The 12,314-nt window shown below is 38.5% G+C and overlaps 1 protein-coding gene across 3 annotated transcripts in view; it reads left to right on the top strand.

The window, feature by feature from the left end:
• The window catches only part of LOC306885958 (CAP-Gly domain-containing linker protein 4-like), a 70,965-nt gene extending 58,861 nt beyond the window's left edge, over window positions 1-12,104 (top strand). For 2 of the 3 annotated variants that reach the window (XM_079442791.1, XM_079442792.1), the window contains 4 exons: window positions 3,977-4,100; window positions 7,487-7,551; window positions 7,697-7,772; window positions 10,153-12,104. In XM_079442791.1, coding sequence (XP_079298917.1) covers window positions 3,977-4,100; window positions 7,487-7,551; window positions 7,697-7,772; window positions 10,153-10,546 — 659 coding nt within the window. In that variant the 3' untranslated portion in view covers window positions 10,547-12,104. Of the gene's footprint in view, window positions 1-3,976; window positions 4,101-7,483; window positions 7,552-7,696; window positions 7,773-10,152 lie in introns of all 3 variants that reach the window. The other variant, XM_079442790.1, reaches the window with a different exon arrangement.
• Window positions 12,105-12,314: the final 210 nt, after the last annotated feature.

Raw genomic sequence — 12,314 nt, forward strand, 5'->3', positions numbered from 1 at the left:
CTGAACAACTCACGATAAATAAATACTGTCCAGCATAAAGCAGAGTGTTAATTAACAGTCTCACGTGCGCACGACAGCAGAGTAGTTTCGTTTTGAGTGAAAACAGGGCGGAAAAGCTTTTTTCCGGAATTATACAAATGAATATATCAGTGAATTAATTATATGAACGTACCTCTGAAAGTTCTGACTGTCTTCAGAAACGATTCGATGGCATTTTGTTTTCATCTCAGCTCCATGTAATAGTGTTCTTAAACAATACTGCTTTGTTCGCGGAGTTCATGGGAATCAGCTATATTCAGTTTTTCCATATAAAGCGCCACCTGCTGTCAGAGAGTGTATTTACAGACACTTACTATTTACATTCAGCCTGTGTGCAGTTTCTGTCTGGCCAAAAAACTGACTAAATTTGCATGCCCTGCTGTAAATTTTGACCGGTTGATGAAAAACAAGCTTATGTGGATTCTACACATTTAAACAATTCAGATAAGCTATATAGAATTATTTATGGAGCAGATAAGTGGATAGAGAGTTGGACTTGTAACCTGAAGGTTGTGGGTTCGAGTCTCAGGTCTGGCAGGGATTGTAGGTGGGGGGAGTGAATAACCATCACTCTCTCCTCCCTCGATACCACGACTGAGGTGAGACCCTTGAGCAAGGCACCGAACCCCCAACTGCTCCCCGGGTGCCGCAGCATTGGCTGCCCTCTGCTCCGGGTGTATGTTCACTACTGTGTGTACACTAGGATGGGTTAAATGCAGAGAACAAATTCTGAGTATGGGTCACCATACCTGGCCACACACCACTCCCCCCCTCGCCTTCCCCTTATTAATCAATTATCATTTTGACTTAACTCTTTTCTTTAAAGGCTGAAATGTGAGGTTTACCTCTATATTAAACTTTTTCAAAGCTTTATTTGAACATTTACATTTACATTTACATTTATTCATTTAGCTGACGCTTTTATCCAAAGCGACTTACAATTGCTATATATGTCAGAGGTCGCACGCCTCTGGAGCAACTAGGGGTTAAGTGTCTTGCTCAGGGACACATTGGTGTCTCACAGTGGATTCGAACCCGGGTCTCTCACACCAAAGGCATGTGTCTTATCCACTGCGCCATCACCACCCCTACATTATTTATTTAAACATGCTATTAAACTGTTGTCAGTCAAGTTGTCATTTAAAATCCAGACCTCATTGGCAATGTTATTGTTTTAGTGATTATGCAAACAAAAAGTCATTTTATTTGCTGTTTGTTGATTAAGTATAAAACTTGAAGTGATTTATGTGTCGGCACTTTTTGAACATCATACAGTGTATATATATATACACTGCATGTTCGCTAGTTCAAAAGACCGCACACACAGCTCGTGTCTCTGAATGCTTCTCATACTGGCTCCGCTCTGCCCCACGCTGCGCGTCTCACGGACGAGCCGTTTACACGCAGCCTGTCTCGTAATGCTCTTTTATACTCACAGTCTCGCGTCCGGTTCTGCTCCGCAAGTCTCTCACGAGCGCATCTGGCAATATGGACGAGGCCTGACGCACGTGTGCCTGGCTCCGCGTTTAAAACTAATGTAAATTAAGTCTAACTGTTTGCTTGGATGAAATGAAACATTCAGCACATTTTCCACTTGTTCTTAAAATCCCAAATACTTAAAAATGAATAAATCAGCCTGTGTAGCATGTAATACTTTAATAATTGACTAAAGAAATAGTTAAGTGAAGTGACATTCAGCCAAGTATGGTGACCCATACTCGGAATTTGTGCTCTGCATTTAACCCATCCAACGTGCACACACACAGCAGTGAACGCACACACACCATGAACACACACAGCAGTGAACACACACACACCGTGAACATACACCCGGAGCAGTGGGCAGCCATTTTATGCTGCAGCGCCCGGGGAGCAGTTGGGGGTTTGGTGCCTTGCTCAAGGGCACCTCAGTCGTGGTATTGAGGGTGGAGAGAGCGCTGGACATTCACTCCCCCCACCTACAATTCCTGCCAGCCGGAGACTCGAACCCGCAACCTTTGGATTACAAGGCCGACTCTCTAACCATTAGGCCACGACTTCCCACATTACAGTTCTTTATTTATAAAAAATAAACAAATCTCTTCTGTGAAATTCAGTAATTCTGTGAAGTACAGGTGTATCTCAATGAATTAGAATGTAGTGGAAAAGTTAATTTATTTCAGTAATTCAACTCAAATTGTGAAACTTGTGTATTAAATAAATTCAATGCACACAGACTGAAGTAGTTAAAGTATTTGGTTCTTTAAATTGTGATGGTTTAGGCTCACATTTAACAAAAACCCACTAATTCACCAATCTCAACAAATTAGAATACTTCATAAGACCAATACAAAAACATTTTTAGTGAATTGTTGGCCTTCTGGAAAGTATGTTCATTTACTGTGTACTCAATACTTGGCATGGAGGTGATCAGTTTGTGGCACTGCTGAGGTGGTATGGAAGCCCAGGTTGCTTTGATAGCGGCCTTCAGGTCATCTGCATTGTTGGGTCTGATGTCTCTCATATTCCTCTTGACAATACCCAGGTTCAGGTCAGGCAATGAATCTAAAATATATGAAAGTTTGAGGTTTTGTCAAATGGGGAGGCTGTGTAGGAGTTGGAAATGGCCTACTTTACATCGAAAACCAATATAAAGTCGTGACGTATTGTCAAGTATGGTGACCCATACTCAAAATTGGTGCTCTGCGTTTAACCCATCCAAGTGCACACACACAGCAGTGAGTAGTGAACAAATGCACACACACACACACCGTGAACACACACCCGGAGCAGTGGGCAGCTATGCTGCAGCGCCCGGGGAGCAGTTGGGGGTTCGGTGCCTTGCTCAAGTGCACCTCAGTCGTGGTATTGAGGGTGGAGAGAGCGCTGTACATTCACTCCACCCACCTACAATTCCTGCCGGCCGGGCACTCGAACCCGCAACCTTTCGATTACGAGTCCGACTCTCTAACCATTAGGCCACGACTTCCCCCAATATCATAATCTTATTACAAAATTATATTATCACAAAACAATTACATTTCAGACATGGCACCGTAAGCACTTCCGCCCCCTGCTAAGTGTGAACACCATTACACTTCTATAATGAAACACACGTAGCATATGTTGTGAAGTTTAATCACTTTTTTAACTGAGCTCTGGGGCCAGTTGCGTAAACTTAGCCACCATGTTAAGACTGTGTCTTAAGAACTAGTTTGACCAACTAGCAGTTGCAAAGGGGTAATAAGTCTTACTTTTCCAATACAAATAATACCAATCTACCTTTTCATAACTGAATTAAAAAAGTTATGACCAGTCTTGAAGAAAAAAAATTAGATGACTAACTTTTTAAGACTAAACAGTTTATGCAACCGGCCCCTGGTTTGCTTAGGGTCGATAGTCACTTATGAAGGCCTTGGACTTGTTGAATAACGTCCAAAGCCTCATTTGCTCTAAGCAAGTAGTTATCTTAAAGTTTGCTGCTGTAGAAGAACTGAACTTAAGTGCCCTCATTTGAAAGTAAAGATTCAACCAGACAGTAATGACTTGCCATTCATGTTTTTTTAGAAAAAGGACATGGATCTTATCTGCCTTATCCGTGCAGTTTTATTGATGGGGTACTGAAAGCCCTAAGGTGAAATCCATCTTTCTCTCAATGTGCCCTTTTCATCTGCCATTCATAGAATAACACTCAACCTGTGCTTTGTGCCTTGTTTACTAAAAAGCAACCGTGTGTTTGTCCTTGCATTACAAAGCATTACAAAGCTTTTGGAAGGAATAACTGGATTTACTCAAATCGCAGAATTTGGTATTCGTTTGTTTAGGCTCGAGCTGTACTGAGAGATGACAGATCGGAGATTGTTTACCCAAGTTCTGGTCGGCGAGAAAATCGCTACATTTCTTAAAATGTGTCTGCGTTTACAATGTGTGTGTGTGTGTGTGTTTGTGTCCCTGACAGGATTTTGGTTGGGGATTGAGTTGGACAAGCCGAGCGGAAAGAATGACGGATCAGTTGGAGGAGTGCGATACTTCAGCTGTCCTCCGAAACACGGAGTCTTCGCCCCACCCTCACGAGTTCAGAGGCAAGTGTGCCGTGGAGAATTTGTGGCCATAATCACATCTTAACTGAGGCTTATTTCTGGTGTCTTGCTGACTTTTAGTATGATTATTTCTAGCCGACTGTGTCTTTGATTGTTGGACGGACATTTCGACCTTTCTGTACAGAAGCATTAATAAGATTGTGCATCGACATTTGCAAGTCATTTCTGCATGAGGGATGTAACGGCCCCTACAGAAAATAACCGCCCTGCTCTTGTCCTCAAAAATACATTTAAAATTAGATCCCAAGCTGGGATCTCAGATAAAATTACTGGACATTGTTGGCATGATCAGCTTTTTTTTTTTTTAGACAAATAACATATCAGCACTATATAAATTTGGTGTGCCGTTCTGTTTCTTTTTTTATTATTATTATTTTACAAGAAACACACTTTTAACTTTGTAATTTAACTGATGGGCGGCGTTTTCTACTTACTATTCTGCCCTACAAAGGCAAAAGACCTTAACTCGCTAGAGTGTGAAACTGAGAAAAATGACTAGTTTTTTACTTGTCCAACCAAATGAATTATAGGTAGAGCACTGGAAATTTGGCAATTAGATGGTTTAGTAATGAAAATTATCTACATTAAAAAAATTGTGAGCTCAAACTTGATTTTTACCCCTATTTTGAAGTTAATGTACTCTGCCTTTGCATTATCTGCAAAAAGTGAGAAGTCACACCAAGGCAAAAGGCAGTAACTTCCACATTATCAATATTTGATTGCTGATCACCATTTACAAAATCGTTATAGTAACACCTGCATAAAATCTACTGATCATGGGCTATCTCATATTGGCTATTGCATATAGTAATATGACTATTTTTTATTTTTAAAAAATACTATCTTAACAAGCAGACTAAAAGTTATAAACATGTGAGTGGATACCGTTTTGCAACCAATTTATTTGCTATGCTCAGAAACGTAAAATAATTCTAGACATAGCATAATTGCTTATATTGATTTGAATTAAATAGCCTAACCTAAAATAACGACGTGTGGATTTATGTGAACGCCAGCCAGCAGGCATGCTCAGAAATGGGTGTTGCTTAAAAATCTCCGATAACGTTCAGTGCTATGGATTGATTTTATCGGGTACAAGAAAAGGTAGGATATGAATTTAATTGTGAACTGTTAGGCTACTGATTTTATGATTGATCATGCTACATGCTACGGCATTCAAGTACACACACATCCAACTAGAAGTGACAGCCTGGTGAATAATCTGCATTACAAACAGGGGAAAACAAATCTTTAAAGATTATTCACGATTATGTATTACTGCCAATTAAGGTGTCTAGTCTTTAAAGTGCTTTGTTATATGGAGCTGTTTGGTAGATCGCAATCTAATTCGATTAAAATGCGGCAGACTTTAATGAAGTAAAAAAAGGCAGAACACCGTTTAACTCCAAGCCGGCACCGTAACTTCATTTTGACGCGCGGCTAAACAAAGGCAGAACGCCGTAACTCAATTTGAGCGTTCCAAGCAAAGCGAAAGAGCCGTTACTGGTGTTATACGATGTTCTGCCTTGGTTTCTCCGGGGCTTTTTGAATTTACGATTGAGACGACCCATTATGTTCTTGGAAAAACAACGAAATTGACTCAAGATACTTATGTACATGATAAAGGATGTCTTGAATGTCCCAAAAATATCAATAACTAATTCTCGACAAAAATCGAAGTTACGGTCTTTTGCCTTTGCACGGCAGTATTGTTATTGTTACTTTTAAAAGGAATTAGACCTTAGAATATTATATTATAAACTGCTCAAAGTACCTTTGCATTGAAATTATCTGTCAACCACCCAACCTAGCTTTGGGGTGGCCAGTTTTACATGCAGAAGATGAAACAGTTTATATTTGACTTTTACTTTTTTTATATATAAATTTGTCCGGAAGATATTGGCAAAGGAATTACTTCCCTTTTACTTTCTTTTGATTAAAATCGAGCCTCTTTTTCTTTTACTCAATTTATTTTTCTTCAGTCAGTCTTCCATTACGGCTCTAATCCTTCCCATCACCAACGCTCTGCCCTTCATTTGTCCCTCTGTACCTTTTACGGCTTTATTCCCCTGCTGGTTATTCAACAAATGATCAATGTTCAATATCTTCTCCATCTGTCATGAATCATATATTCTTAATTCAGAACCATTCACCTATGCCATACTCCTCTCTTTCATCTCTGTAAAGCGGCTGACTGACTGATAAGCACATTGTTCTAGAAGCTTTCTTTCGTTCAGACTTCTTAATTAACCCTCAGAGCAGCCACAGCTGAACCAAGAGAGATTCAAACTGCTGCCTTTAACGCTCTTACTTTTTTTTTTCATTTTGTCAGAGGCATTTTAATCAAACTGAAATCAAAATGGACACTATTTACTTTCTTAATGAGTGCTCCTGGCCTTAAAGTAATTCTCCAACCAGAAATGAACATTCTCTGATCATTTACTCACTCCAGTGCCATCCCAGATGAATATGGCTTTCTTCTGTAGAAAAAAAAAAGGGAACAGTATTTTTAGTAAAAGAATCAATCTCTTTGAGCCCATGGGAACCTCTAAAAAATGACTCTAGAAAGTCATGAGGGTTAGTAAATTATAAGAGAATTAACATTTTTTGGGTGGAGTATGTCTTTGAAGCCCATTCATGCCAAGATTGAAAAGTGAAAGTGACTATTATTGCTAACTATGACTAACTATATTAGCATCCACATCAACAGACAGTAACATTGTGTTTATTATAAGTACAGGCTGCAGTTATATCACCTGCCTTTTTAATTGTTCAAGCTTTTTAAAGTTGGTGGATTCTAACTGGCTGTCGACGCTTTTATTATTTATCAAATAAAACAATAAAAAAAGGCAGTCAAGTCAATGTGTGGTGCTGGCAGTTTTTCAGGAGAGAAACGGTCTTCAATAATTACTCCTAAGTCTGGCACTGTTCTGGTACGGAACAATCATGATTCACGATCCAGTCAGTTCCCAGTAGACTGTTTCACTCTGAAATGCATCACATTATGGAAGTAAAATGGGTTTCGAGTGCCATTTCATGTTTACTGCAAACATGTTCACTTCAAAGATTTTACCTGTCCATTGGAGAATCATGCTGAGGCTTTTTTCTGTCCTAACGTGTATAGGTTTGTGATTTTGTTCCTGCTACATATTTACATGTCAAATTGTTTATGACAATTTTGACAAGCATTTGTCAAAATAAACCCATGTGACTGTCACTATTTTGAAGTGATAAATTTGTTGTTTGACAGCTAGCAGAGTATACGCAAGGGTAAAATAATGTGTCTTGACAGTTTTCTGGCAGAGCGTCAGTTGTAAAAGTGCAGTAGAAGAAGTAATACTGAACATTCGCTTTGTTTTAACTAGCAGGATTCATGGATCAGTGGACTGTCTGTCAGATCTGTCCTCGTCTCGGATGAACTATTCCTTCACAGGTGAGCCATTCCGTTGTCTGCTGTCTGATTCCCTCTCCTCTGTCAAATCTTTTAAGACTGAAGACAGTTTAGACATTCCTTTTTTCATATAAAACTGTAGCTATTTGGTCACTTTTCAGTGGATGTTTGTGTTTGTTTTAATAAGGAATTCGACGCACTCTCAGCACTTCCTCAACCATCGCCACCCAGAGAGAACCAAGCCGCAAAAGTCAAGCAAACAGGTGAGAATAATGATCGTGAGTTGTGTCATAAGTTTCTGACCTCATTTTCAGGATTGATTTTTGTGATAATTGGCAACACCAGCTGCAGGATAGTTATATAACAATATAATAATTTAGGAAATACCACTTTCTGGTCAATTTTCAGCTATGTTGCAATACATTGCAGATAAAAGAGAACTAAAAAGTTATTTTAACTGATAATTAACTAATAAAAAATAAGCAGAAATGTATGCATTCGCATGAATTAATGATGACCAAAATGCATTTTTACCAAAACCAAAATTAAAGTTTTAATTTAGCCAAATCCGAAACTGAAAATAAAGTGTATTTCATAATCAAGTAATCAATCAGATTGATTTAACAACACTCAAATAAAAACATTTGTATATAAACATCTTTTTAGTGATATAATTGTTTATGGAAGCCTGTTTCCACCACTAAATAAAAAAAATGGAATGGTAATTGTGACGTTCTGATTATTTAGCTTTCTTCAATGTAAAGCGCTTTGAGTACTCAGAAAAGAGCTATATAAATGTAACAAATTATTATTACAATATTTTAATTTTTTTCCTCAGCATTATCGCCGTTTGATTATTACTGACAGTGGCTGCTTTAACAGGCTGCATTCACACTATTGCACAGATCTATTTTGATATATCAGATGTTTTGTCCTGCTCGGAAAACATAACTGAATGTGCTTACATCAATTTCATATAAAAGTATTCGAAAATGCAAGTGCATTTAACCGCAGCTGCAATCGAGCTTCAGGACAAACAAACACAAAGTGCACGTGAAAGTCTGTCAGTTCACGAGTTTCATGCATATAATAGTACTGCATTCCAAATGGTATAAATGAAAGCATATCTAAAGTAAAACACGGTGGATTGCACTACATACCACAATTCCTCTGCATTTCTTGGTTTTGCCTGAGAAACAGCATTTTTGATGTCATCCCACAAGTTTTCTATTGGATTAAGGTCTGGAGATTGGGCTGGCCACTCCATAACGTTAATCTTGTTGGTCTGGAACCAAGATGCTGCTCGCTTACTGGTGTGTTCGGGGTCGTTGTCTTGTTGAAACACCCATTTCCAGGGCATTTCCTCTTCAACATAAGTATTTTAATGTACTCAAACTGACCCATGATCCCTGGAATGCGATAAATAGGCCCAACACGTAGTATGAGAAACATCCCCATATCATGATGTTTGTGCCACCATGCTTCACTGTCTTCACAGTGTGCTGTGGCTTGAATTCAGTGTTTGGGGGTCGTCTGACAATCTGTCTGTGGCCCCTAGACCCAAAAAGAACAATCTTGCTTTATCAGTCCACAAAATATTGCGCCATTTCTCTTTAGGCCAGTCAATGTGTTCTTTGGCAAATTGTAACCATTTTTTCCATTTTGAAGCTTGGCTTCACATAGCCATCTTCTAATTGTTACAGTACTCACAGGTAACTTCTAATTGTTACAGTACTCACAGGTAACTTCTAATTGTTACAGTACTCACAGGTAACTTCTAATTGTTACAGTACTCACAGGTAACTTTAGACTTTCTTTCATCACCCTGGAGCTGAGTCTTTGCCATTTTGGCTATTCTTCAATCCATTCAAATGGTAGTTTTCCGTTTTAAAGCATTTGATATCATTTTAGCTGAGCAGCCTATCATTTTCTGCACTTCGTTATATGTTTTCCCATCATCAACTTTTTAATAAATGTACGCTATTCTTTTTAACAATGTCTGGGACGACCCATTTTACTCAGACTTTCAGAGAGAAATGCACAGTACAACATTTGCTGCCTTCGTCCTTAAATAAGGGCCACTTGTTTGACAACCAGTTTTTTTTTTCTTCACAGAATGATTTACCTCTCTAATTAAACTCCACACTGCTACTATTTTGAACACGTCCTTTTCAATTAATGATTCAATTACACAGAATCAACAGCATGCATGTCATGACTTTTGGATCTGTTGGTTTACCAAAAACAGTGATTGATCTGGTTAGTGAAGTTGCACTGCTGTTATTTTGAACACAACTGTATATTACAATTCTGATTTTATAACTCGCAATTAAGTCAGAACTGTGAAATATAAACTTTGTGACTTTATACCACGCCATTTTAAGGGAAAAAGCCCAGTTCTAGCATCCACACAGCTAACTAGTTTACTTATCCATGGGCACAGACACATTGTAAACGCGGCAACAGGGAAGCATCTAATTGGACGTCATATTTCAATCTGTGATTTCGGCCCTCCGAAAAAGGCAAAAAGTCATTTTCGGACGAATATTTTCAGTCACTAGAATTTTGGTGCATCAGTAGCATTAATTAGTTCCTTGTATCCCATTCATCAAATTCTCTTTGTCTTCTGTTGTTGGCTCTCAGGAACCGTTCCAGTAATTTGCGGCGACGCTGGAGCACAGTCAGCGCTGGCAGGGGTTCATCAAGGGCAAACAGCAGCGCTGGCCCAGGGCCTAACCGAGTGGGTGGCACCACCAGTTCCTCTGGCTCAGATGGCACTGTCAAACTCCACCTGGGCATGCAGGTCTTGCTAATTAGTGCCAATGAGATGGGCACCATCCGCTACATTGGCACAGCTGACTTTGCCCCTGGCCTCTGGCTGGGCCTCGAGCTGCGAAACCCGAAAGGAAAAAACGATGGTTCTGTGGGCAGCCGACGCTACTTCAGCTGTCGACCTGGCCATGGGGTTCTGGTGCGACCCAGCAGGGTCACGTACCGCGGTATCAACGGGGCCAAGCTGGTGGATGAAAGCAGCTGAGACCGTCACACACTGAAACGTGGGCTTCTCATCTCTCCATCCATCTGGCTTTCACTTCATTTTGTTTCTATGGATTTGTTTTGACATTTCAGCCAACTGCACTAAGACTCATACGTTCACTGCTGATAAACTGTTTACTCCATTTTCTATACTAACTAAACATTTTGTGTGGGAGCAAATATTCCATTTTCATTTCTTCTTCATTTTAGCTGGAGGTTTGCATTCTAATGCTTCTGATTAAGTAAACAGTAGCAGTCTCTGAGCACTTTAATAAATGTGGGTGAAGACAATGACTTGAATAGCAGGGTTTAAGAAGTTCAGACAATTTAATAACTTCAATAACTGTGACTGTAACAGCTCCTCAAATCCCCTCAGACGTTCTCTCAACAGAATAAAGCATCGCTTAGTGTTTGTCTACTCTTGTCAGAAGGTGTGAGTCCCTTCGGAACATAGCACTTATATATTCAGAAACGTGTAATCTTTCATCTTGATGCAGGACCAGTTATGATTAAATAATAAGCACTTTAATATTATCATAATCCAAGATCTAATCAGCTCAGATTGTACTTGATAGTTCCACAGATGATGTAGCAGTTGTTGCTACTGACAGACTTAATCAGGTTTTTGTTTTGCCTGTAATTAAGAACTACTCTTGACTGAGAGACGCCTAATAGAAACTTAAGTCAGTTTTATGAAGTCATTTAAAGATGATACACAGACCAAACAATGAGAGCTAAATCGGGAACTGAAAATATCTCGTTATTTTTGTTTTAAACTCATATCATAAGCAGGTTTGTGGATATGTTTTTGTTTTGTATGCTTTAGTCTGTAATCAAACAATTAAGTGACTCCATTATAATGAACCAATTAGTATGTTTCATATTTACAAGCAAACAGGCAACGTTAGCAATTATCCATATTTATATTAGATCGTAAACATCTTTAATCAGAAGAGACTGGCATAACACTTTGTTTTCTTCTCAAATGCAACTGTTCTTATTTATTTTTACCCCATTTCTCTCTCTTTATTTTTTTTTTTTATTTTTAATTGAGGTTTGATTTGTTGATTCCCTAATGTTTTCCATTCCATTAATTTTGAATTCCTTTCCAAATGCTTAATTTTATTCGATGTATAGGATGAGTTTACACTCAGTGCAAATGCAGGAATTACAGATTTATGCTTCCTCAGTAATCATATCATTTTGCACTAATGAGGAAATTATGAAAAGGTGATGTTTATAACATTAACTAGGTATCAGAAAATCCTAAAAAGAAATGAATGAGGGTTCAAAATGGCAAGGAAACCAATAAATGAAAAGGGTTATAAAATGAGACGATTTCCAATAGAAGTTGGAGTCTTATTGCACATTTCAGCCTGTTTCCACAGGAGTTTTTTTTGTACCGTCTGTACATTATCTGCTTAGTGTTGGGTGTATATTTTGTGTGAATTTAAATGTAGTATTTTAGTAGTAACTTGAATCTGAATTATTAAATGCAATGCACAAAAAATGTTTGTCAAATTTGTCGATTTCGATTACAATAAAAAGTTATATTATTTAACTTTTGTTTTCTTCACCTTCTCCTATACATTATGCCAGGAGTTAATTCATACTACACACATTCATATATTCTATTTATAATGTAAATTTACACATTCGCATAATGTGTAGCTCAATCTATGTAGAACCTACTCAGAATGTGATTTTGGCCACAACAAGTGTGAGTTTTAGTATATGAAGTCAGTTCCCATTAAGTTTACACAGTAGTT

The sequence above is a fragment of the Barbus barbus genome (assembly GCF_936440315.1).
Source record: "Barbus barbus genome assembly, chromosome: 20".
Classification (NCBI taxonomy): Eukaryota; Metazoa; Chordata; class Actinopteri; order Cypriniformes; family Cyprinidae; genus Barbus; species Barbus barbus.